This window comes from Notechis scutatus, chromosome 1 (assembly GCF_049901735.1).
Source record: "Notechis scutatus isolate UNSWTSFEM ecotype Mainland chromosome 1, rNotScu1.2, whole genome shotgun sequence".
Taxonomy (NCBI): domain Eukaryota; kingdom Metazoa; phylum Chordata; class Lepidosauria; order Squamata; family Elapidae; genus Notechis; species Notechis scutatus.
In genome coordinates, this window is record NC_142009.1 from 21,474,291 (window position 1) to 21,502,041 (window position 27,751).

A 27,751-nucleotide genomic window follows, 5' to 3' on the forward strand; every position below is an offset into this window, starting at 1 on the left:
GCAGGGAGCAGGGATTGGAGCAGAGCACAGGCAGCCTCTAAATGTGCAGGTTTTCCCCACACCAACAGGCGTGTCAGTCAAAGTGCCTCGGCGTGTCACGAGTGACACGCGTGTCATAGGTTAGCCATCACTGGCTTAGGTGGTGGGCATGGCTTGGTGGTCACGTGACTGGGTGGGCATGGCTTGGTGGTCATGTGACTGGCTGGGTGTGGCCAACTCAATATCACTCACATCAAGACAGGCATCTCCTCGCCTGGCCTCTCATGACTATGGGGATGCTGCAACAGTCATAAGTGTGAAAAACGGTCATGTCACTTTTTTCAGTGCCATTGTAACTTTGAATGGTCACTCCACACAAGCAAAGTACCAGCAAAGGAGGGGGGGGGGAAAACTCCAGAGAAGTTCCTGAGACAGGAAATCTAGTCCTGCCAAGAATGTAATAAGGGTTAACAGAGAGGCAGTTTCTGTAAGCAACACCAGAATGTTTCCTTCCTGCCTTCCTTACAGGATTTGGCCAGTAATTTCTTCTAACAACCGGTTCTCCGAACTGCTTAGAATGTTAACAACCGGTTCTAGCGAATAGGTGCAAACCTGTAGAATCCCATCCCTGAATGTAATCTACTAATGTAATGTACTAATTATTTCAACATAATTAAGCTATATGGTGTGCTATTTGAGGGAGCCTCTAGAACCGTGATGGCTAACCTATGGCATGTGTGCCAGAAGTGGCACGCAGAGCCATTTCTGGCCATCGCCCAGAACTGATCCACTGAGCATGTGCTGGCGCCCCCCCACCAGCCAGCTGATTGTTGGGTATCTGCCGTGCATTTGTTGGGGAAATGTGTGCGCATGCTCAGGGGGACTGGGCGCACGCAGGGGGTCATGGGCGCATGTGCAGAGGTGTGCAGTGTAGGGGGGTTTGCGCATGCATTGCATTATGGGTGCAGGCACATGTGTGCGTGCGTGCACTTTCGGCACGCAACGACGAAAAGGTTAGCCATCACTGCTCTAGAATAATGACTCTCAATCTTGGCAGCTTGAAGTCATCTGGACTTCAACTCCCAGAATTCCCCAGACAGCATATAGCATAATTTCTCCCTTCTCCCCATGATTCCAGTATAAATTCAGGATTCTTAATTCCTCAGCAGTCAGGTAGTCCTCAATTTACAACAGTTTTTTTGCTGACCATTCGAAGTTATAACAGCACTGAAAAAAGCGACTTATGGCCGTTTTTCACATTTATGAAATCAGTTGCACAAATTCAATATGTCCTCTTGCGTCCTGAATGACCAGTGCCTTATTTGATTTTTCTTTTTCTGAACTCAGCAACCCCAATATTGCCTCACAAATCTTATCCTTTTCTTTTGTTTTTACAGAAAAGGGAAGATTAATAAATAGCACTTTTTAATAGAATAAACTGCATCGTAGAGCAGAATTTGTGTACTTGCTGTTTTCCAGGTATTTTAGCCTATAAATCCCATTATTCCCTGTATTTGGATTGTGCTGGCTGGGTCTGATTTGAATTGAAATCCAAAATATTTCGGTGTCATCAGGAATAGATGGTGAAAGGGTGATTTCCAGCCTGTTCTACTCACCAGAGCATCACGGACATGGAAGTGACTATGTAGGACACTGAGTCCTATCACCTGGTCAGTGCAAGAATTCAGATTAAAGCATCTTCAACATATGCCTTTCCATGGAAATGAGACTCCTCTGAATACTGGCTATTAGTTCCATGACTGGACTGCTCTTACGATTGGGAAGCTTTTCCTATCCTTTCCTTCCCCACCCAGGTTTTGCTTTCCTATGGCTTGCAGTAATAATTCATAAGGGTGATGTTAAAAAAAAAGTTCTGAGTTTTTGCTGCAGATGCCACTATATAGTTTGTTTTGGTTCAAAAGAAGGTTAAAAAAACTCATGGTTGGTATAAAGCCCAGGTTCCTTTTTATGGCAGCATTATAGCATGCACCACATACCTAAAAGGGGGACAGGATTTCAATTACACTGTCATGGCTGCCATCTTGATATTTTAAACACACATACACACACACACTCATGCACCAGTTTGGTCTAGAAGTTAAGGTACCAGTATTTAAACCATGAGGCTGTGAGTTCTAGTCTAGCTAGCTGGATGATTTTGGGCCAGTCATTCTCAGAGGATTGTTATTGTGGGAAAAATAGGAGGAGGAGGAAGGTATCTTTGCTGCCTTGAATTATTATAAAAATAGTAAAGGCAGGAGACAGACAGACAGACAGACAGATAAATAATAAAGCCCTTGCTTTCAGCTATCTTTTCCCAAGGCCAAAAAGCTCTGTTCTTTCCATTTGTCCTCTCAGGCAGTTTTCAGTGGCCCCGCCAACTACTCTACCGTTCTTCATATGTATCCTATCTTGACTCAGTCTTACATATACAGCAGCACAAAGAATTGGACCAATACTTAAAATGGAGTTTGATGAAAAAATCCTATTTCCAACTGTTATCCTTCTTAATTTTTAAAAAAGGGATCATAGAGGCCTTTAAAACGGATACTTCTGAGTTGTATTGGAGGAACTGAAATCAAAATAGAATGAACAGTATTACCATATTTAATAGTTCACTTGGTTATCCATTTTAGCTGAATTGTTTGAAGATATTCTGCCACAACTCTTAGTAATTAATTCTAGCATGACTTTTTTTGGAATATTCCCCAAGATCTGTCTAACTTTGCAACATAATAAATTAATTCAGTTGGTTTTTTTTATTAGGTGACAGTTTTACAAATAGCAAAATAAAAGGGACACCTTTACTTACTGTGGTTTAGCAAATCCTACATTGAGCACGGGGCAGATTTGAAAAATTCTGTGGTTCCTCTCAATCTTGTTATTTTATTTACCCTCCTTGAATTGATGGCATTAAGAAGTAAATAGCATTGGTTGAAAAATTAACACAACAGCACAGAGTCCTGATGAATGAGACTGAGGGAACATTCTTCTCATCTTTGGTAGAGATGTGAAAAAGTTAGAATATTGGAATCAAGTATGTATTTTAATGCACTAGATTTTAAATGTACCATTGAAAAAAGTGGTGTTCCTTTTGGCTTAATGGACAAGCAAATGGAGACATTTTATGGAACTTTGCTATTATATATGATAACTTCAGCAAACGTTTTATATGCTCAAAGGTGGAAAGATTTACAAATTTACAAATCTTTTGAAGTTGGTGGAATTGACAGAAATGGCAAAATTGACAGTCTTGATGAAAGCATTGCTTTGACTAATTTTATTTTTACTTGGAAACCATTTTTGAATTTTTTCAAGAAACTGAAAGAAATGAAAAGTTGTTTTGGGGATTTGATGATTAGAATTATATGGCATTATGGAAGCAATGCAGACAAATGTTAATCTTAGAGTAAAAGTTTGACACATTTTTTTACTTATATCAATACCAAAGAAAATTGGAAGTCATTAGTTTTCTATTTTGCTTTCTTTTTTCTTTTTTGTACTTTTTCTGAGCTTTTTTTGTTTCAAATCTTTTTTGTGTTCATCTTTAAAACTTTGTTTTTTGAAAATCAATAAAGTTATATAAGAAGAAAATAATTTTTTAAACTAAGGATTGTTTTGTTCAAATTTGATCTCAATTTTTAACTAAACTAGTAAAATAGTTTGCAACAGATTGTGTCATCTTTTTGAGTAGAAATACTGAACACAGATATTTACAACTTTACACCCATCTTAAGATTTCAAACACATTCCCTCAGGCTAAATTGTATTTTCTTTCCCCCACCACACCTTTTAAACTTCATTATTATACTGTTTTGAACACTGTCACTGGTTGATATACTGTGAGTCTTTTTAAAAATAAAAACATCAGATAAAGCAGAAGCACCTTCAAATAGGATATTACTACCGCTTCTAGTAAAATGAGAGATCCTATGGATTTCCAAGTAGAAACTACCTTCTCTCTTCCCAGCTAGAGTGGCCAAGTATGGAAAGACAGTCCTTTACTAGAAGGGATGTTAATCAACTCAGCAAAATGCTGAGAATAAAGAACAAAACCTTGCTAAAGAAATAAAATGAGGTCCATGGGGGCATGTGATGGAATAGTCAGGTGAAAAGCCTGTGTTATGGTTCCGGCAGTTATTCCAATTAAATCATGAGCCTTACTCCCAAAACTAAAGAGGATTTATTTGAAGGTAACATTCTACTTCCAGCACTAATCTGGGCATAGCCAACTCTGAGATATGTAATTCATTGTCACCCTTGATCCTGCTTTTCCCCCCACCCCTCTGGGTGTATCATCCAATGAAAAAACATCCATAGCCAAGAGTCATCAATCATGCTCTCCAATTAGATTTTTTCATGGCAGAAGATTCAGCCATCTAATCAATCTTAGAAGAAAATATGAATGAAATGTACTTTCGATTTCACTCTGTGGCCTGGTCTTTGAAACTACCCCCCTTCTTTCTGTTGTCAACTATAAAACGTGTATACAGAATGTTTTATGAGTTGACATTCTGTTCAATCAGCAGCTAACCTGGTGCCTTCAGGAAGCCTACAAGTAGGGTGATCAACATCAACCCTTCCTAGATGTTTTCCCTTAGCAACTGATGTTCAGGAATTACCTGCCCCTGTAAATGCAATTCCTACACTATAAAAGCATCAGCCTTAGATACCCCTCAGTACCGATTAAAGCCACTTTTCTACTTAGCTCAATACAGGTAGTCCTTGACTTACAACAGTTAATTTAGTGACTGTTCAAAGTTACAACAACACAGAAAAAAGTGACTTATGACTGTTATCAGTCAAACTTTGCCGCATTCTCATGATGATATGATCAAAATTCAACTAGTTCATATTTATGATGGTTGCAGCCTTCCAAGGTCATGTGATCACCTTTTGTGACTTTTTGACAAGCAAAATCAATGCCAAATTCACCTAACAACTGGATTACTAACATATCAACTGCATGATTCACTTAACAACTGAAGCAAGAAAGATTGTAAAACAGGGCAAAACTCGCTTAACAAATATCTCACTTAACCACAGAAATCTTGGGCTCGGTTGTGGTAATAAGTTGACCATAACTTATATATGTATTTTTGTCCCTTTGTTTCATTTCCATGCTTCCCTCCCTAAATAGTTCAGGCTAGTTTACATTAATTTTTAAACCATTTAAAAATAAAACCAAATAGAATAAAATTAGTGTAAACACCATATTAAAATGACTAAAGGTGACAACATCCATAAAAAATGATGTGTGTCTGGAGGTCTCTTGAAGGCATCTAAAGAAGACAGACATTTGCTATCTATCAGGCATGTCTTCTGCAGACCAGGGTCTGAGAAGTCTTCATCCCAAGTTGATGGGACAACCTGGTCACACTTGAAGAACTTCTTTTGGCAATGTTCACATATATGGGGATTATGTAAACTAAAGCATTTTCTTAGGGAAGTTATGTCTAACCTACCTAGGGTTTTGCCCACAATTCTCTGGAAAGCCAAGGTATTATCCGAAGAATAGGAATTATAATATAGCTCCCCCAAGTTTCTCTAAAAATCAATCATGTTTTCAATTTAATTTTCTGTATTACATGGAAAGACAGCCTTCTATAAGACATGTGGTGGTAATACATGCTGCACTACAATGGTGGGATTCAAATTTTTTTTACTACCGGTTCTGTGGGCATGGCTTGGTGGGCGTGGCAAGGGAAGGATACTGTAAAACCTCCAGTCAGAGGGGGTATTTGCCAGTTCTCCGAACTACTCAAAATTTCCGCTACCGGTTCTCCAGAACTGGTCAGAACCTCTGAATACCACCTCTGCTGCAGTTGTATACAGTAAAACATATCTGAATATATGTGTTACCTCACCTGAGATAATTCTCTTCATGGAATTGACACAACTGAGGTTGTGACAGAGTCATGATTGGTGATAAAGTCTTAGTCTCATCTTGAAAAGCAGGATGAGACCAGTGTCCAGAAAAAGAGAACCCGTCCCAGCCACCAGATCATGATCCTTCATAATAAGCATCTTTAACTTTATTGGATTTAGTTTCAACTATTATCTTTCATTAATCCTATTATTGCTAGTAGACGGGCATTTACTAATACCTAAGCTAATACCTAAGGCAACATAGGGAAATAAAGACGGTCATTCAGATGAAAATTCTTGATGACCTCTCCCAATGTCAAAAAGCATTGGAAATGCAATGGAGTCTTGAGAGATTCCACTGTTTTGAGGAGCAAGTGGCACCAAGCGGTACCACGTGAGATCTTCATGAAAGAAGAAAATGGAACCATTGCAATGTACTGTATTCCCACTTCCCTCAAGTGATCCAGAAAACTATTATGGCCAAGCTTATTGAAAGTTACTAAGGAATCCAAGGCAACCAAGACATTCCCGCCGTCTCTCTAGCAGTCATTTGTTGAAGGTCATCTATGAGGTCAGATAATGTTTTCTCAGTCTCCTAGCCCCACTGTAAAACAGGTCTGAAGTAAATCTTAGCGTTTCTCAACCATGGCAAGTTTAAGATGTGTGGACTTCTACTTTCAGAACTTTAAACTCACCCAAATTGAGAAACGCTGATCTAGATATTTCCTGCAAGAACTCTTGAAGTTGATTACCCATTTCTCTCTTCAGATATGTATAACCGTTATTTCCTTTAAACAAGGAAATACCCTCCTATCTCTATGATGCATTATTGTTGTCTTCTAAATCAATTTTCACTACTCCTTACACAACGAGGTCACTCTTATCAGGCATGGATCTAAAAAATGGATGGCAAGCTAGTCCACCCCAAGCAATGCCATATCCTCAGGAATAATATACTGAAAATAATCCAATTTATGAGAATCATTGGACCCTCTCTTAGCTGACTCTGCAAAAAATACTTGTCAACTCGTCAACTCAAAAAGATTTTATCAGAAAACAGCTAATTTGAAAATCACATTAAGACATCGTTTCTGGGAGCTAAGAAGCTTGAATGAAACTGCTAATTTCCTAGCAAGGTTCTGCTAGAAACAAATGTGCTGATCAATACATGCATAATAAACTTGAAGTCCCAGGGCTGCATATAGCCTCCTCCAACAATTGATGTTTGTCCCTCAAGTCACCTCTAATCATTATTGCTGACAATTGGAGCAGCTCCCACCCCTTCCAAATTGCTAAACAAAGGGTCATCTATCCTTGCAATATGGCTTCCAAATTAACAGAAAGAGTTTGGAGACATTATATGACCTAGAGAAATAGGAATTAAGAAATAATTAAGAAATAAAATAATTAAGAAATAAGAAATAATTAAGAAATAAAATAGGAATTAAGAAATTCTTATTTCTTAATTCCTATTTCTCTAGGTCATAATCATCAGGCCAACCAGTGATGTGTTGCTGAAGTAGCACTTTGTTTAAACACTACTGTTCATTCTTTTCTTTTCCTTCTTCTTCTTCTTCTTCTTTTGTGGTGGAATCCTGAAGTTCCAGTCTGCACATCATGATAAATCTATTGCAGAGATGCAGTTTTTCCCAATTCCTCAAAAAAAATCATGGATCAGGGGAACATAAATATTTTTGTTTCATTCGTCTTTAGGTTTAATTTTAATTTTGCAGAGTTAATATAATCACCATAGAGTTATATTTTACATACTCCTACATATTAAAGGAACCTTAGGGGCCACATCCAAGGAATTTGGAGGCTGCATATAGCTCTAAGGCTTCAGATCATACAAATCTGTTTTATGCTACAAATAAGATGTAAATGCTCTTGCTTTATCATCTATATCAGCATTTCTCAACCTTGGCCACTTTAAGATGTTTGGACTTCGACCCCCCGAATGCCCCAGCCAGAATGCCCCAACCAGAATGCCCCATCTATGCTAGCTGAGGACTTCTGGGAGTTGAAGTCCACACTTCTTAAATTTGCCAAGGTTGAGAAACACTGAGCTATATCTTTGGGGAAGGATTTTTTTTTTAATCTCCTTACATGGAGAAAATGCTCTAATAAAAAAAATATCTGTTCCTTTCCAAGCTCTGGGAAAGCTTATCTGGTTGGGCAGAAGGGGGAGGAGTGTTTAAAAAAAACAAAAACCTAAACAGAATTAGACCTTAGTCGTAATGGACAGGACAGCACCAGGAAATCCAAGGCTGTAGGCCAGACCAGGAATTTGACAAAAATATCCTGGATATTTGCAAGGGCAATCCTTTTTAAACAGCTGCCAGGAAAACTTCATGAACATATCCACCAAGAGTTGAGTTTGATTAGAAGGATTTGTAATTCTTTTCCACTGTATTAACATTTTAACTGGATAACAAGTAAAGGTACGTAAAGGCTAAACTTTGGTGGTAATGGGCTGCACACAGCTTCCAAAACTTTAGGTTGCACACTTCTGCTCTAAAGCAAACTCTTTCCTCCTATCAGGTACATCTTGACTATTTTTTCATAGGAAAACGGTGTTCAAGTGTCCTTTCTATGCCCTGCAAAAGACCACATGTCTCAAATGCCAGAAGCATGTTTAATATTGGGAGAAAGTGTATCCCCCATTTATGTCCTGCCTTTGGTGCTCAGAGGCACTCTGCTTTGCAGCACAGTTCTAGCTAAAACAGACTGATCTCCTGACCTTACCGAGGGACGTGTGAAATAGCCAAAGTTTTTCACAGTTTGTCTTAGCATGGTGGGAACATGACATCTGTGGGAAGCGTATGCCAGGATCACAAGGCAAGCAAGCACATTGTGAGCGGCCGAGAGCAATGACACATCCATCCACCCAGGAAGCAGATGTGCTCCCACAAAGGGCGACAGCAACATCCATCAGCTGATCTAGAGCACCTGTACTATGTGCTGATGGTATGCACAGACTGTAAATGTGGATGTTAAACTGGAGCACATGGTCATTATGGATTCATGAAGCTGGGCTGTTGCACAGTAGAATTTTGCGCCAAAATGTGCATTTCCACTTTGCCTTCCCCTTCCAAAATGATTGGGGAATCGGAATAAAAATGTTTTGAGATCCAACACAGGGTCCAAAGCGATCATGTTAACAGAGGTCTGGAAATGGGTCTATATAGAAGAATAATTCATCCATCTGATCCAGGCCATGAACCAGAGAGCAAGCACCTCGTAATAACTCCAGTAACTGAGTTAAAGCTGCATGCAATTGAAAGTCTTCCCAAAGTTCCATATCCCAAGTGCACCTAATGGGATGTTACAATGGTGCTTAAATTGGCACTCCCACTGCTTGATTTTTGCCATGGAGCCAAATGTTCAGCCATTTTCAGAAAAGGTGCATGACAAAATGAGGGCGGGAAGGGATTAGGAAGAAACTTATATAAACACACAAGAGGCACTTCCCAGAAGGAAAAACATGGCTGGGTATAACTGGAATAGCTCACTAGCATTTTAGCAATTCAGCCAGAGCACCTGTGGTGTGAAAACCCAGGGGAAGCAAGTGGACACCCAGTGCAGTGTTTTTTAACCTCAGAAACTTTAAGATGTGTAGACTGCAACCTGTCTGGCTGGGGAATTCTGAGGACTGAAGTCCACACACCTTGAAGTTCCTGAGGTTGAAAAACATTGGCCTAGTAGTGCAAGAACCTGCTCCATTCCCACCAGCCCTCCTGACTTTGCACCCAAGCCTTTTTTTTTCCTTCTGAAGATCCTTAAGGTAAGCTTCCTCCCCTTGCTTGATTTAATCTACCCTCTTTCTAAAGTGACCTGCTGAAGGCTGAATTCCTCCTCGGTTGGCCCAAGCTCTCCCTCCCCACCCCCTGCTTTCTGGTTTCAGCATCTCCTTGATGGCAAAGTATGCTTTTTCCTAACACCAGAGCAGAAGCCAAGATTTTGTCGCGCCTCCCCCTTCAAATCCATTTTGGGAGATTCGGGGAGTGGGGAGCCGAGAAGCAGCAGCAGCAGAAGAAGAAAATGAGAGTTTTCTTGTGGTGGCATTTCGAGTCACTGTCACGGGATTGTCCACTGCCTGCCTTTCTTCCTTCCTTCCTTCCCTCCCCCCTCCCGCCACCAGGCGACTCAATCAGCAATTGCTGAGCCTCATCCCTTGGCTTCTCTTCCCCACAAACCCCCGTGGAGGCTGGTGCTGGTGGGAGAGAAGGAAGAGCCCACGGGACCCCCGCCACCCCCCTCCCCCAACACCGTTCTTCCAGGTGTGCAATTGTAACTTGGCCCTTTCCACTGGCCTTTCAACATCCCCTTCACCTCCTACAAGCAGGTACCTGGTTCACCTGCGCTGCTCCCCTCTCTCCTTGCCCATCCATCAGCCTGGCTGTTGTGAGGTGAAAGGGTCCCTTTTCTTTTTCTCAAGATCTTTTCTCTCCCCTCTCCCCCACCCTCCGCAAACCCGGACATCCCTTACCTTGCAGTGATGAGCGCGCCAAGGACACTCTTCCCCCACTGTGCAATGTCTCTGGTGACGGATCCTAAATCCTTGAAATCCGGTGGGGGCCCGGCTGGCTGTAGAGAAGGGGAAATATTCCATTCAGTAGTCCCACCCTGATCTTGGAAGATATGGGGGCTCGGGGGGAGGGGGCTGGGGGGAGGGGAACAACCGCGATCGCGGACGCGGGGTGGTGGTGGGGGGAGAAGCCTACGGCTACTTGTAGGCAAGAGACCAGAAGGGACTCGGGGTGGAGGCAGATCGGCTGCTTCTGCGAACCCAGGGACGGCGGCTTCCTCCCGTCGTTTCGGGATATAAAAATGGAATGTGCTCTTCTCGCTTCATTGGGTAATGCAGAGAAGTGTGTTCGGGAAGAGCGCTCTGTGTGCGTGTGTGCGTGTAAGGAAGGAAAGGTGGGTGGGTGGGGGGAGTAGGAAATCTCCTGCTACTGCCCGCTGGAGATCCACTGGGTCACAAAGCCTGACGTGTTTTGGCTAACTTTGAAAGAGAGGAAGCAACGGAACCGCGTCGGGAGTTTGGAGAAATCCGTAGAGGCAGGGAGGTGTCACGCGGATTCGGATAGGCCGGGCCTCTCTTGACCCAATTGCCAGAGACTTCATCGTTTCCTCCTTAGATTTCAATCCTGCCTTTTCTCAGGGGGTTCCGGGTAGCTTCCATAACGACCTCTTCTTTTACCTTACCTGCACAACAACCTTGAGAGGTAGTAGGTTGGACCAAGAGAGTTTTGTGTCTCCCTGGTACTTGTGCAGTTGTAACTATATCTTCACATCTTCTCACTGCTAGGTGGTGAGAAAGGATAAGGGTGTCAAAAAGGATATTCTGCTACACTGGGGAATGGAAAAGTGTGCTGATTTTAGGGGTTAAAAAATTGTCTCTTTTTAAAAGCAACTGGCTGCATAGGAATGAGAGTGCCATAGCAGACTGGTGGCATCTGTGCAAATAATAAAACATAGTTTGCTTTCTTACCTGTGGTTGGCTAATTAAATCACAACTGGTGTAGTGAATCATAGAATTGGAAGGAACATGTCAGTTACACCCCTCTGCTATGTCCAAGAAAACCAATTCAACAATGAGAGAGATGACAGAAGAGCCTCTACTTAAAAATCTCCAGAGACGAAGAACCCTTCATTTCAGTTGGTAAGGCACTCTGCTTTTGTAGTAGATCTTACAATAAAGAAGTTTTCCCTTATATTAAGTGAACTACAGATAACTGTAGCTTGTGAATAGAATAGAATAGAATTTTTTACTGGCCAAGTGTAATTGGACACACAAGGAATTTGTCTTGGTGCAAATGCTCTCAGTGTACATAAAAGAAAAGATATATTTATCAAGACTCAAGAATCATAAGGTACAACACTTAATAATAGTCATAGGGTACAATAAACAATCAAATCATACTAGGAAACAGTCAATATAAATCGTAAGGATACAAGCAACAGAGTTACAGTCATACAGTCACAAGTGGGAGGGGATGGGTGATAAGGAGTGATGGGAAGATTAACAGTAATAGCAGTGAAGGCTTTGTAATAGTTGAACAGTGTTGAGGGAATTATTTGTTTAGCAGAGTGATGCAGTGGTGGAATTCAATTTTTTTTACTACTGGTTCTGTGCGCATGGCTTGGAGGGCGTGGCAGGGGAAGGATACTGTAAAATCTCCAGTCAGAGGTGGTATTTGCCGGTTCTTGCAACTACTCAAAGTTTCCACTACCGGTTCTCCAGAACTGGTCAGAACCTGCTGAATACCACCTTTGGAGTGATGGCTTTTGGGGGGAAAACTGTCCTTTTGTCTAGTTCTGGTGTGCAGTGCTCTATAGCGTCGTTTTGAGGGTAGGAGTTGAAACAGTTTATGTCCGGGATGTGAGGGGTCTGCAAATATTTTCACAATCCTCTTGTGCACATTATTTCTGATCTTATTTCTTTTCCTGTTTCCGACCACCTTTCCCAGGAATTTTATTTACTTGAACAGATCATCCTAAGTTCCTTCAAATGAATTGAAAGTGAATATACATGTCCCAGGATAATGTTGCAGGACCCAAATCTGGGTTTGTCACTGGGACCAGAGGTTAACTCTTCTGAGCTTTCGGACTCTGAAAGCCGTTTAGTCTGAAAATGGGGTGGAGGGGCACGCACAGTGACCATCCCGTCTCCACACACCCCTCAGCCAACCCGCATAGCAGAAGTACAATGCCAATCCGGCCCTTGAAGTGTAGGAAGTTAGCACCCACCCCTCTTCTAGAAAAATGAAATATCCTAGAAAATATTAAAAAGGCAGAATATTTCCCCTAAGAAGAGTAGAAGCAGAAACTCACCTCAGAAGCAGAAGCTCACCCCCACCTTTGTTAATTGGTGGGCCATTAAGGCCTAGGCCAGAGTATTCTACATAATAAAGGTCTCTGCCCATCTCACCTGGCCTGGGAAGATGGCATCAGCCAGCACAAGGTGAAGCCATGTGGTCCAGACAAAGCTGACAAAGTTAGCTAAAACCCCGCCCCTGGGAGTCTGACAGCCAATGGGATACATTTCTTGCACAAGAACAGGAAACACTAAGGTGGGGCCCAACAGAGGTTATAAAACTAAGGGTCTCTTAGCATCTCAGCTCTTTTTTCACCTTCCTTTCTTCACCCAAGGCACGTGATCCTGTCCACCATTAAACCATCTTTCCAAGCAGTCACCATGTTTCCAGTGTCTTTCTTCCTCACTTGTAACTGAACCCAAAAGGATATTTCTTCCAACAGAAAAAATCCAGCTTGACACCCCTGCTATAGGAGATACATTTAAGTCCCTGTGTCATATTTACCAGTGATCCCCAACCTTTTTACGCCGCGGCCCGGTACTGGCATCAGCTGGGCGCCGCGGCCATGCCGGCATCAGCTGGGCGCCGCCATCTTTTTTATGAAAAAGTGCTTCCGGTGACCTCACGGAAGCACTTTTTCATCAAAAAAAAGATGGCGCGCAGCGCTCGATGAGCTTTTCCGGGTAGAAATGGCTTTCTACCCGGAAAAGCTCACGAGCGCTAAGCGCCGCCATCTTTTTTGATGAAAGCGTGCCCGGTGAGCTTTCACCGGAAAAGCTCACCGGAAGCACTTTTTCAAAAAAGATGGCGGCGCCAGCAAGCCAGCGGCCCGGTAGGACCTGTTCAGCGGACCGGTACCGGTCCGCGGACCGTGGTTGGGGACCCTGATATTTACCACTTTCCTCAGTATTCTTCAGGAAATGAGAGTACCAGAAGTATACATATACAGTAGGTAGACCTTGACGTACAACCATAACTGGGACCAAAATTTCCATTGCTAAGCAGTTTTTATGTGAGTGAAACCTGATTCTATGATCTTTTTTGCCACGGTCGTTAAGTGAGTCACTGCAGTTAAGTACATCCAGCTTCCCCCATTCACTTTGCTCGTCAGAAGCCAGCTGGGAAGGTTGCAAAGGCTAGTCATAAGTCCCTGGGAATGCTACGACCATCGTAAATTCATGCTGGTTGCCAAGCACCCAGATTTTGATCATGTGACAGTAGGGATGCTGCAATGGTGGCAAGTACAAGGATCTGTTGTAAGCCACTTTTTTCAGTGTCATAACGTCAGTTGAGGATTATCTGTAGTTATAGTCTCATCAAAATGCAATAGGAATAAGGAATTTGTGCATCTTTGATCAAGTACTTCTAATGTAACTTTTCTTAACCTTGGCAACTGTGATGACCCAGGGCATGACACAAAAATAACAGTCACAAAAGTAAAACAAATTCCCTTTAATGCCTCCAACTTGGCCCCCAGTGTCCAGTTATCCTCGGCTGGAGATCAAACTCTTCCAAAAAGAGTCTACGAAGGGAAGAAATGCAGTCTGAACCCAAAGTAAAGATAATTAGAAATAAAAAAAAACCAACGCAAACCACACTGAAGTAATTAACACGGCAGGCCAGGATGATAAATTGCAGACTTCCAAAAGATAACACAGAACCTGCAGTTGGGAGGATGCCAAAACCCAGATAAGCCTTGACAAAGATAATGCACACTTTGCTTCCAGCAAGGTGCTGTGTGCAAACGCCCCTCTTATATCCTGTTCTCCCAGCTGCAACTAATGAAAGGAATCAGGGCCTTTTTCTCTCCTGTAAGCCATGTTGCTCCCTTCTCCGTTCCTCCCTGCATGCCTAGGATGAAGAGGGGATGGCCCTGGGTCTTCCTCTGAATGCCCAGCTGGACTGTGCCCTTCCCCCGTTTTTTCCACAGCCATCGGAGCCACACTCCCACTCCCTGTCAGCTGCTCCATCTCCCCCTCAGAATCAGACTCCAACAAGAGCATGACAGCAACTTTAAGATGAGTGGTCTTCAATTTGCTGGCTGGGGAATTCTGGCCCATCTTCAACTTGCCAAGTTTGAAAAACACTGCGCTAAAGCTAGCATGGACATCCAAAAATGTTGCCCCTGGTCCTGCGGGAAGATCTCTTCTGGTTTCCTAAAAATCTTCAATAATGAGACAGAAGCAAGAAGCGAAGTCCAAATCCAACCTGACCTTATTTCCACCCAGCAACTATCTTGCTTTGAGCCCCCCTCCCTCCAGGCATCTTTCCCTTCAAATTATGACATCCAATAGGAAACTGCTCAGTGTTTTTTGTAATTAGAGATGTAAGAAACTCTGCCCTCCTTAGGGATGAAAAACTTGTAACCTTCCAGTTATGGCAGAAGTACACTTTGCATCCTTGTTAGTGAAGAATGCTGGGAATTGCAGATCAGCTGAGCTGGAGGATCATGATTTTCCTGTCCTTAAGATTTTTCATCCCTCTGTCCAAAATTGTCTTCTTTTTATGCATTTAGCAGAATCGTAGCAAATGTTTGGAAGAGCCTCAACTGATTAAACAAATGCAAACCATATCTCAAGTGTGCCTCAGGGCATCCCATTTTTAATCAAAAACTGCACTATTAATTTCATATGCCGATGCTGAATTCAAACAATATTTAGTAAAATAATTTTTCTCTTTGTTGTTCACTTTCATCTCCCTAAATGTCCAAGAAATTTTAGATTGGTGTATTGGCACATTACATCTAACCATTTTCTGGATCATGCAATACATATATATATATGGCCATAAATAATCAAATGGACTGGGATTGCATTATTGCTAAATCAAGGATATAGAAAAATAAACAAAGTTAACAAGAATCACTGTTAATGTGTCTAAATGTGTCCCCTTTCATTAACCTGGGTAAATGCACTCAGTGTACATATATGTAGTCCTTGACTTATAATCACAATTGGGATCAGAAATTCCACTGCTAAACAAGACAGTTAAGTGATTTGCACCCATTTTTATGATCTTTTTCGCAGGTTATTAAGCGAACCACTGCAGTTGTTAAATTAATCATACAGGATTTAATCTGGATTTCCCATTGACTTTGCTTGTCAGAAGCTACCTGGGAAGGTTGCAGAAAATGATCACATGACTCCAGGACACTGCAACTGCATAAATACACACCGGTTGCCAAGTGCCCAAATTTTGATCACATAACCATGGGGATGCTGTGACCGTTGTTAAATGTGCAGATTGGTGTAAGTCAGTGATGGGATTCAAAATTTTTTTATTACCGGTTCTGTGGGCATGGCCTGGCATGATGGGTGTGGCTTAATGGGCATGGCAGGGGAAGGATAATGTAGAATCCCCATTCCCTCCCCACTCCTGGGGGAAGGTTACTGCAAAATCCCCATTCCCTCCCCACCCCACTAACCTGCTTTCCAGTTCTGTTCTCCTGTGCAGGGCAACAAAAGAAGACCCAGCTGATCAGCTGGGACTCAGGAGGCAGAGAATAGATGGGGGCGGGCCAGTCAGAGGTGATATTTGCTGGTTCTCCAAACTATTCAAAATTTCCACTACTGGTTCTCCAGAACTGGTCAGAACCTGCTGAATACCACCTCTGGTGTAAGTCATTTTTTTCAGTGCCATTGTAATAGTTGTTAAATGAATAGTTGTAAAGACTATAGCCCTAGTAGGTTTTCTTGAACTGGCTAAGAATGTCTTCCTGTTATTATACATTAATCACATGATATACTGTAGGGGGAAAAAATCTAGATTGTGGCATTCATGGTCCTGGAACCTACATGTGTATCTGAGCAATTGTTTATTTAATTAGATTCTACTTTGTCTATTGAAGAGCACCTCAGTACACCAGCCCATCTCATATGGGTCTATGAAAGAGGAGGTTGGAAATTAACAATAATTGTCTCTGCTTTTATGATTCTGGCAGACTTTGTTCCTTTCCAAACCAATATGTCTCTGGTGACATCCAGGATTTCTTTACAATGCCATAAACTTACTGTAAGTAGCTTTCTTCATTTGAAAAGCTACCCATTGGTCCACCAATGCTGCAGATGAGATCTACATTCACCTGGTTGCTTTCTTCCATTTTAAAATCACTTTTATCTCTTGGGATGGCCAAAGATTACCCAAAGCAGATATAGCTTCCCAGTGTGGTCCGAAGTATGTCCCTCAAGATAAAGTTTCAGACAAATTTTCATCTAAGGGTGAGCACTTGGACCTTAGCACTTTTTACAGATCCATGCCTATCTACCCAAACTGCACCATTAAAATTCAACATAAAAACGCCAAAAAATTGATGCTTTGTGCTGGTCCTCCCCAAAATGCTCTGATACTCTTAGAAAGGCAAGGATGCATTTAAATCAAGCTCAACTCTTGTGACAGGAGAGCATGAAGTTTTCCAGGCCACAATATGGATCTTTTATTTGTTATTTTTGCTTGTATGCTGCCCTTCTCGCCTAGGTATCATATAGTGTTCCAATATTTGAGGGGCTGCCACAGAGGGGAGTGGGGTCAAGCTATTTTCCAAGGCACCCGAAGGCCAGACAAGGAATAATGGATGGAAACAGAACAAGGAGAGATTTAACCTGGAAATAAGGAGAAACTTTCTGACAGTGAGAACAATCAACCAATGGAACCTCAGAAGTTGTGGGAGTGCCATCACTTGAGACTTTCAAGAAGAGATTGGACTCCCATGTGTCAGAAATGGTGTAGGGTCTCCTGCTTGGGCGGTGGGTTGGACTAGATGACCTACAAGGTCCCTTCCAACTCTGATTATCTGTAATCTGTAAAATCCCAGAGCTGTCAGAAATGGAAAAATGGTGTATATGTGTGATTGAAAATTCCTATCTGCCTATCATGGCAGAATAGTAAAAAAGACAAGATGTTGATGGAAGGACACTTTGATTCCCACGATGGATGAATCGCTGCAAAAGTTGGAGTTAGCAGAGATGTCTAAATTGACTACTTTGATTAAAGAAAAAAAACACAATTTTGTTTCTACTTAGAATCCGCTTCTGGACTTTGTGCTTGAGGTGGGGGGCAAAAGAAAACTTTGCTATTGGGTTTTACCGATTAGATAGATTAGTTGTTATAGAAATGGCTAGTTTATATTACTAGGCCAGTGATGGCTAACTTATGACACGCGTGCTCCCTGCTCCCTGCTTGTTGCGTGGGCGTGGTGTCACCGCTGCCGCAAGATCTTTGCAGCAGAGAACCAGTTTTAACCACCATAAACTGAGGTTTGTCAGTTTCATTACCTCAGGAACGCTACAGGAGGAAAGGAGATCCATGAGGTTCACAGCCCTGAGGTTCACAGCCTTCCGATCCCCACATCCTGCACCTGCAGCCCTGAGACCAGGGAGACGAGTTTCACAGCCCTGTGTGATCACCCCAGCCCAGTCCGTCATAAACCAAATTATTGATATTTCTTGAAGTGACACACGACCCGAGGAAGGCTACACTTTTTCCCGATTTTCGACACACCAAGCTGAAAAAGTTAGCCATCACTGTACTAGGTAAAAGTAAAAAGTTGAGGTTTGATACTATTATCTTTTTCTACTGGACTAAAGGGAAGTCTATGTCTTTTTTCTTTCTTTCTTCCTTTTGCCCTACACTTTTCCCTTCCCTTTTCCCTGCCTTACTTTCCCACTATTTTCTTTTGTACTTTATATTATAAACTAATAAAAAATAAAACTATAAAACAGACAAGATATTGAATAAAATGTCAGCACTTGTCTAGAAACATGTTTTTCCCCCAAAAAAGGGGAGCTGATTTGGTTAGGAAAAAAAGCAAGTCATTTGTAGACTATCACATTGTATGTATGTGTGTTATATGGATGCCTCTGTGAGTGGGAGAGAGAGAGAGAGAGAGATTTTTTTCCCGCCCCACACAGTTTTCCCACTGGAACCATAAAGGGGAAAATGTCTAATTCTTCAACAACCTTCAGTGACTGCATAGATACAGCTGTTGATTTGAAGTCAACAGCACAAGACGGTAAGCCGGAAGGCTGGGATCACAAGATGATCTGAGACAAGGAAGGGATGTCAGGTTCTTGAATGAAAGCCTTTAGGGGAGCCAGATAAGGATGGGGGAACTCACAGAGCGACTGTTGATATTGCACTGGTATTGCACAAAGCTGGAGAACAGAGACAGTGCCACAGGGGAATCCTTTGTTGCAACAGCTGCTGCCTGCATTTTTCTTTCTTCTGGCGAGATCTTCCACCTACCAGGGCAGGAGGTGAAAGAAGCCTGGGGCATCCGACAGGCCATTTCCAAAGCATGTTGTGTCACATAAAACCAGTCACAATACTTTGGGGTGTCAATAGGACCTATTCACAGAGACAGCGCCCTGTCTGGCCTTGCCTTTCTTTAAAGGGTTTGTTGGTTGTTGAACAACCCAAAGGTCAAGACAAAAACTAAAAATGCAGAATTAGAAACAAGAAAATGAACTGAAAACAATGCCAGCAACAACATTGGGAATGGATTTGTGCACAATGAACACATATGTAATCTTCAGCAAAAAAAAAAAGTTTTAAACCTTCAGAATCAATAGCTTTATCACAAATGAATGGATAGAAAAAAAAAGCTAATCTATTAGGCAAGACTTGGTTAATACAGCCAAGAAATGGTGAGCGGATCTGAATAAATGTCTCTTTAATTATAGGCTTCATAGACATATTCCAGAGGTTCCTGTTCCAGAGGATAGGGATTTATCATGTTGACTTTTGTTGTGGCCACAATTTAAGTGTGTTCAAATTTGGTAGGAAATTGTATTGGGTCCCTGTCTTAAGCAGGAGGTTGGACTAAAGCAGGGGTCGCCAACCTTTTGGACATCAGGGACCACCAAACTCATAATTTTAAATCCCGTGGACCACTATATATGAATTTCGACTGATGGTGGCTTGCAGAAAGCAGCAGAGACCCTGGAAAGTCCCCCCAAAAGTCTGCAGGAAAATTCCCCTCCCCGTTTTCTTACCGATCTATCATTCTTTATGTGAGATTACAGGATACCGTCTCCAGCTCTGTTGGGGGGGAGAGGGAGGGAGGGAGGGAGGAGAGAGAGAGAGAGAGGGAGGGAGGGAGGGAGGGGAGAGAGAGAGAGAGAGAGAGAGAGGGGCAGGGTGTTGGCTTCATGCAAGGAAAGCAGCAGAAGTCTTTCTTTCTCTCCCCCAAACTCCACCAGAAATGAGTCTTTGTGGGGGTGACATTTCTCTGCGGACCATCCAAATTTTCTCATGGACCACCAGTGGTCCCCGGCCCATTGGTTGGCAACCACTGGACTAAAGGACTTCTAAGATCCCTCCCAACTCCGGTTATTCTGTAATTATACTACTGCTGCATTTTGTGAGTTCGGGGGGGCAGGGTGCAGGGGCAACAGTAGTACACAGTGCAGGGAAGGGTACTGGGGACTACCAAATAAGAGGCACCAATTTAACTTCTGCCAGGATATTCCCTTACCTCTTTTTCCTATAATTTGTTTCAAAAAAGGATTGTATAGTACTTCACCACTTCTCTCTGGCCTATCCATATGCTGGATTTTTATCACAAACTTGGCCATCCCAGCCAGGTTGGGAAAGTTAGGAAAACCTGATACAGTACACGTAGCCTTTGACTTACGACCACAATTGAGTCCAACATTTCTGTTGTTAAGAGAGACATTGGTTAAGTGAGTTTTGCCCCATTTTACGACCTTCCTTGCCATAGTTAAGTGAATCACTGCAGTATATAAATTAGTAACATGGTTGTTAAGTGAATCTGGCTTCCCCATTGACTTTGGGGACCTTGGAGGGAACAGCAACGGTCATAAATATGAACCAGTTGCCAAACATCTGAGTTTTAGTCACGTGATCACGGGGATGCTGCAAAGGTCATAAGTGTGAAAAATGGTCATAAGTCACTTTTTTCATTGCTGTTGTTAACTTTGAACGGTCACTAAATGAACTGCTGAAACTTGAGGACTACCTGTATTTGGAGCTCCAATTTAACTGGAATTTAAATCCCTGCAAAACAAAATGTTGCTCTTTGTAATTGGCTCATTTGACTCATTCTTGATTCCGATTCCGATTGCCTTTAGATATGATGGATTTCCCCCTGAAAGAACAAATCCCAGGTTTTGGACGAGATGAGTTGGAGGTCCTCCTGGTGCAGTTACCACTCAAAACAGGTCAAAACCATGGTTGGACATGCTGAATTTTAGCTAGCATGCCAGTTTGTGAAGCTTTTTGGGAGTCCGTATGCCCTTTCAACACTAAGTCACCTGCCCTTGCCATCTCATGGTTAAGCGGTGGGCTTTTTGTAGGGCTGCCCTTGCAGGTGATTTGGAAGCTGCAGTTGCTTCAAAATGCAAAGGCCCAATTGCTGGCAGGAAGAATCGGGTTAGTAGCACGACACCTGTGTTGTGAGATTGCTTCGTGATTACCTGTAGATTTCTGGGTCCACTTCAAGGGTGGTTCAAACTTTTAAAATCCTACCTGCTTCGGGACCCATGGATAGATGAGCTGTCTCTCCCAACAAGAATTAGCTTTGATTTGTCTTTGCTATATGTCTCTGGTACCACCCATCAGCATTTCTGGTTATTGTGTTCTACAATTGCCTTCCCTAATCTGATGCTTATCAGCTATGTTGCGCTCAGCTCCCAGAATTCCCAGTTGGCTTTCAAATACAAAGCAGATTTGCTCACTCTGAATTGCCCTTCTGGATGCAGGAAACTCATTCACATTACAGCAGGGGTGTCAAAGTCGATTTCATTGAGGGCCGCATCAGGGCTGCGTTTGACCTCGAGGGCCCAGGGTTGGTGTGGCCAGCTTGACATAACTCATGTTGGGGGCGCCTGTGGTGGCCCGAGTGCTCTGCCAGAGAAAACAGGCTCCCAATCTTCATTTCGGCTGGGATAGCCTTCTGCAACCCTCTGCTAACGAAAACGGAGATTGGGAGCCCATTTTTGCTGACAGAGGCACCACAGGCCAGTCCTTTGCTGTCTCCAGGCTGGCCCTGCTAGCCAGATCCAAGGACCCCATGGGCCTGATTTGTTCCGCGGGCCTCGAGTTTGACACCCCTGCATTACAGGCTTAAGCCATTTCAGTTATTCCATGTCTGCAAGGGAGGAAAAAAAACACCAAACAAACAGAAATCTCATCCATCAAACTACAATACCAGGATTTATTGGGAGTAGCCATGACCGGTACAAAACCAATCATAAATTTGTTGTGTGGATATATTTTAGATTTTGTAGAGAACATACACCATCCATTTGTAATAGACTGTACCCATGTCCTACCTTTATACAGTGTATTTAATAAATTGGCTACATCGTCACCTGCCTTCTTTAGACCTTACATAATTAGTTAACTAGGGCAGCACGTTAATCACATACGTAATTTTCCCAATGTTCTGTCTCCTGAGATCCAATATGTTGCATAAAATGTTTCTATTGCAGTAATCATATATTAAAGAACTATGCAATATTTTCTCAAGTTACAGTACTACAAACATCGTAACACCATAACATCTAAACTCACTGTAACATCTATTTCTGCATAACCAAAGCAAGCCAACATAACAGCAAAGCCACCATAAGCAGAATCCCTACACCATTCTAATGACAAAAATTAAGTACTGAACCTTAATTTGCCTCACCCCCCCTACCCCTGTCACCAGCCAGTTTGGGGGGAATGAGCATCCCATTGAAACTTTACAGTACAGATATATACTGTATAATGAGCACAACATCAGATCATACATTGAAGAGATTAGCTGTAGAAAGAAGGCCTCTGTGTTAGATGGAACATCCATGGTGCCAGTAAAATATTACATCCCTTCATTAACCATGGGTTGTTATAGATGGAGAGCAAGCACACCACATAGGTAAGACACGTGAACAGGAAAGCTAATCAGAAAAAAAAAGTATTACTGATTTAAACTTTCCCCTAAAGAAGTACTGCATTGCTCAGTACTGTACTGATTTGTTCAGAAGAGAGGTCATTGCCTTTGAATGGGTTTAAACTTCGGTATTTAACTTTTATAGTCTTTGGTTTTCATCTCACTCTTGTTGTTTTGTATTATATGCAAACCTGTCTCCGGAAGAGTTTTTCAGGTCCTACCCTGAAAGATGGATTGGAAATAAACAAAATAAGAGTTTGATTTCTCCCAGAAACTAAAGAGCTCCAGCTGTACTGGAACACTTAACAGCAGTCTGACATCTATTACAGCCTAAAAGTAGGAATCCCACTAAATTGTCTTGCTTCCCATTTCCTTAGTTCTTTCCGTTGCCATTCCTGACCGAAGATAGTATCAGACATGGCCAATTGTGTAAATTACATTTATTGCTGATACAAAGCAAAGCTCAGATCTATCATCAATTCCCCCCCCCTTCCCCTGGTGTCAAATGGGTCCACTCCCCACCCCCCAAATGGATGCAATAGCAGTTTGAAACAGGTCTGGGACCTTGCCCGCTACTTTTATTTCATTTTGGACTTTGGACACCAGCTCTGCTAATGTTGGGCATGTGGCTTCACATCACTGATTTGGAGGTGGAAGAGTTTCAAAGCATTTATTCTTGTAAAACAGCTTCCACTCGTCTCATTGCAAGGGGCACATCTTGAAAATGCTATGGTTCTAAGTTTCTAGGACGTCCTTTTTATTATCTCAATGTTGACAAAAAGGTAACTTCCCCCATCCCACCCCGTTGATGGGAACTGGCAGAGAGATCTGGCAGGAAGTCCTTTAAAACTAGGAGGAACAGTGACTTCACTTAGCACACCCAGAAGTAATTGGTAAGTCAGAGTAAATGCAGCCCTGCATGGAAGAGTCAGAGGATCTCTGCCTGGGACAACTTTCTTGAGGGCCAGGCACAAATCTTCATGACTTGGGATCCTGCAAGCTTCAGAGTGTCACTGGCCTCTTTGCTATGAAACCAACAATCTTGAGCTAGCACTGCAACTTCGAATCCCTGAGTTACACAATGCCATTATGTCTTCTGGGCCGCCTAATAGCAATAGCACTTAGACTTATATACCGCTTCATGGTGCTTTATAGCCCTCTCTAAGAAGTTTAGAGTCAGCATATGGCCCCCAACAATGTGGGGTCCTCATTTTACCAACCTCGGAACGGTGGAAGGCTGAGTCAACCTTGAGCCGCTCAGAATTGAACTCCTGGAGTGAGCAGCGAGTTAGCCCTGCAGTACTGCATTCTAACCACTGCGCCATCACGGCTCTTGCACAGCATATAGCAGTTGTACAATGACAACACAGACATTATCGGTGGTTATTTTATTACGGGAATCAGGCTAAGCCAAAAGCAGGATGCTCAAGAACTCCCAGTTTTAAGAGGCAGATGACAAAGTAGTTATTGAGGTTCTACTAATCTGTCAACTGGGATAATGAATTTGGCTTGCCTGTGCAGATCACTGAAATCACAGCTTTTAGACTTTCCAAAGGAGATTCAAGATACAGGCAAAGAGCCAATGAAGACACTTATGACCCAGTGTGACTTCTTGATTAAGCCATGAACCCCAAGATGTTACTGAAGGAATTAGTTTGGAAATGCAGTTTGAGATACCTGACCGAAAAGAGCCAAGGTCTCTTGTAATTATGAAGCAAGCACAATGGAATTGTAGGTTGTTCTTGATATACAACTGTGATTAAGCCCAGTAGGTCATTATATCATAAGTTGAGGCACTGGCACTCATGTGACTGGGAGTAATTTTCTGGCTTTTTTTGCAGTAGACATTAAGTGAATGTTTTTAATCTGAATAGGAGGGGGTTTTTTTGCCAGAAAGCAGCAAAAAATGCTAGAAACCGGCAAAAACCACCATGAATCATGGTCATTAAGCAAGGACTACCTATAGGATCATAAGAACTTGCCCAATGAAAATATATTTATGATTTTAACAGGCATAGTTTGACCAGAACTTAGAAGAGTACATTTTAGTGAGCTGCCTATTATGTTCAAAGGTGAATGATTCTTTAAATTCCAAATAAGAAGGTATCCCAAAGGTACTTTTTCAAGAGGCAACTGGACTTTCTGGTTTTTCTTTGAAGAGGTTTCGCTTCTCATCCAAGAAGCTTCTTCAGCTCTGGCTGGCTGGTGGGGAATGGAAGATTTATACTCCTTGCAGACTGCTAGTCATTGTACATTGGGGAAACAAAACAATCACTTCATAAACACATGGCACAATACAGGAGAACAAACCCATCAGGGCAAGATTCAGCAGTCCGTCTGCATTTAAAAGACAAAGGCCACTCTTTTGAAGACAGCAAAGCCCACATTTTGGACAGAGAGGACCACTGGTTTGAAAGAGGGGCCAAAGAGGCCATCTATGTTAAAACTGAATAGCCCTCTCTCAACAGAAGGGAAGGGATACGACATCATCTATCTCCAGTCTACAACACGGTCCTTTCAGCAGTTCCAAAATGGCTCCACACCCATTTGCACTACTGAAGTGACCCTGACAACACAGATAAACCTCCAGGTGGCCTCGAGGTCTCTCTAAAAGAATGCAAATGATCAGCTGTCTGCAAGAAATATAAACCCTCCCATTCCCTACCACCCAGTCAGAGCTGAAGAAGCTTCTTGGATGAGAAGTGAAATGTCTTCAAATAAAAACAAGGAAGTCCAGTTACTTCTTGAAAAAGCACCTTTGTGACAACCATGAGCTGGATGATTGAGATTCTGCATAGACAAATAAGAAGAGGCTTTTCCACCAAGCCCACTGAATGTTATCTTGGCCTAGTTCTATATACAAGTTTCAAAGGCAATGCAGCAGCCCACTGGAAAGTTTATTTGTGCTGCTTGTGCGGGGTTAGGTGGGTGGAGGAAACTGAAGTCTCCCAGGAATAGCCTGCATCATTGCCACGCAGAATTTGCTCAGAGGATCTCCTAGACACCACATCTCCCAAATAGGGTGGGAAATGAAACAGCTACAAGAAAGGGAGCAATGGAGATGGGGGCATAGGGGGAAAAAAGGCAGATAAACCAGAAGGAAGCTGACATGGAGGAAAAAGACTTTCTTATCTTTCCTTAGACAGAACATGTTAGGGGCCTAACGGTGAGACCAGATTCCACATAAAGAACGTGTTTCTCAACCTTGAAGTTTGAAGGGCATAGAGATCCTTGCTAAAGGTTATATTCTAGTGGAAGGAGGATGGCTGGAGTTTCCATTTCAGCCACACTGGAGTATGGCCTGAATCTGGCACGTTTATGTGGTGGCAGAAAAATATCACGGGTTTAGGTTTCCAGAGAGATTCCATTACAGAGATGGCAAAGGCAGCCACAGTAGGAGTTTGCCCAGTGAGATTGACACCCAGGTCAAGAGGAAACAGTAACTGGATTAAACTGCCAGGATAATCCAACTGCCCTTTTCGCTGCTTTTTTTTCTTTTCCCAGCCTTGCTACCTACCATTCTTCTTCACTTCTGAAAGCCACTGTCTTGGCTGCCATGTTGTTGTTTTTCCCCAAAGAGACCACACATGCACAAAACTATCAGAACCCGCTGTGCAATCGGCAGCACATGAAAAGAGAATATGGAGCTGTGATGCACACTGATGCATGCAGGGGCAGCAATGCCTCTCAATTTTCTTCCCCGGGAGCTGGAAGAGCAATAGATTGGCTCTTCAGCTACAAACCCTCAGGAGTCCACAGGATCAGGTTTAGTAAATGGTGGGATTTTTCAGTCTATAAGGGAGGGCAGGCAAGGAGAGGCCTTAAATAATAATAAACTACAATTCGTACCAGGTAATCGAATTTCCCAAGGTTAAATCAATAAGCCAGCATTGGTTTCCTTGCAACAGTTGTACAACTAGTCTTGTTTCAATGCCCCTCCTTTATTCCTGCTTATTGTAGACAGCTGGTTCATTACAAAAATTAATCAGCAGTACGCAAATACAAAAGAATAATAAAGTGCAGTGTGTGTGTTTTCTCTCAGATGCCTCTGGCTGGGCTGAGTGCGTGTGTGTGCATGAGCATTTATTAAAATGAAGAAGCATATTACAAAATATTAACCAGAGGCCGACAGTGGTTTAGAAAATGCAAAGCATTGGCACGAGATGAAGAAGCCACAGGAACAAACGAGACAGACATGGCACACAGGACTGCAAAAACAGCTGATGCGGAGTGGTTACAAAATTCTCACAGATGCTAAAAGTATCAAATGCAACATCCCCTACTGTTACCGGCACGTGGACACTACTTGCTACCTTGATTTAGCCTCAGCATCTGGAGCTGAGATCTTGGACGTTACAACATAGAGCTGCTTATCCCAGATCGAGGGAAGGAATGTTCTTGGCCTACACCAACACACGGGCGGTGGCAGTAGATGTGGAGTTAGCCCCGCTCCCATTCCCCATGTGGTGAGATGCTGGCAGTGGTGGTGGTTTGAGAGGTCAGTTTTTCAAAATGGCATCGTACACTTGGTAGACGTACTGGGACACTTCAGGGGCTCGGCACTTCAGAGACAGCTGTTGGAGAAAAGAGGGCAAGGGAATTATTTCAGGAGCCCCTGAGCAATACACCAATGATGGACAATTGGAGGGCAGAGCTAAAACTGCATGGAGATGGCCCCAAGTCCCTTCAATTCAACACTATGTCTGGCATTGCTAATCAGAATTTAGTTTTTCTTTGTAAAAAAATCTGGCCAGGAAAGCTTACCCAACATCCTAAAACTCTGTGTGCTGCATGCTTGATGTAATTCTAATCAGACCATCACATTCAACAATAAAATAGCATATTTATCTGATTACAGCATGTTCTGCCAGCACAACTGCCCCTCATTAACCTGGCTTGAGGGTGAAACCAGCCAATTTCCCCCTTATGTATAAGGGTTTAATCATTTCATGGAATAAAGGAGAGGAAAGGGACTTGGTGCCTACCAGATGGAGTGAATTCCAAGCCTAATCAATTATTGCCAACATGACCATGATAACAAAGATGAGTGTTGGAGTGTTGCACACTGGACAGGCCCAAAATTTTCCAGTCAGTGGGTTAAACAGATGATTCATTAAAGATTATTTTCTTTAATCAGGTGACAGTTTTAGTATTTTCATCTGTCCTCCAAATTTCCCAAAGTGATAAT

At 42.5% G+C, this 27,751-nt stretch overlaps 2 protein-coding genes across 6 annotated transcripts in view; both read right to left on the minus strand.

Moving 5' to 3' along the window:
* The window catches only part of RASL10B (RAS like family 10 member B), a 41,082-nt gene extending 28,269 nt beyond the window's left edge, over positions 1-12,813 (minus strand). Inside the window, exons 1-2 of one of the 4 annotated variants that reach the window (XM_087958132.1) lie at positions 12,688-12,813; positions 10,337-10,434 (exon numbers count right to left, since the gene is read on the minus strand). Coding sequence is in view for 1 of the 4 variants with exons in the window: in XM_087958141.1 (XP_087814267.1) it covers positions 10,337-10,459 (123 nt within the window). In the remaining 3 variants the exon portion in view is untranslated. Of the gene's footprint in view, positions 1-9,664; positions 9,694-10,336; positions 10,883-12,687 lie in introns of those variants that run through there. The other 3 variants (XM_026672448.2, XM_087958141.1, XM_087958135.1) reach the window with 3 other exon arrangements.
* A 9,006-nt stretch (positions 12,814-21,819) lies between these two features.
* Positions 21,820-27,751, minus strand: part of AP2B1 (adaptor related protein complex 2 subunit beta 1) — a 78,364-nt gene continuing 72,432 nt past the window's right edge. For both annotated transcript variants that reach the window (XM_026672452.2, XM_026672450.2), the window contains one exon: positions 21,820-27,137. In XM_026672452.2, the coding sequence (XP_026528237.1) occupies positions 27,063-27,137 (75 nt within the window). In that variant the 3' untranslated portion in view covers positions 21,820-27,062. The remainder of the gene's footprint in view (positions 27,138-27,751) is intronic.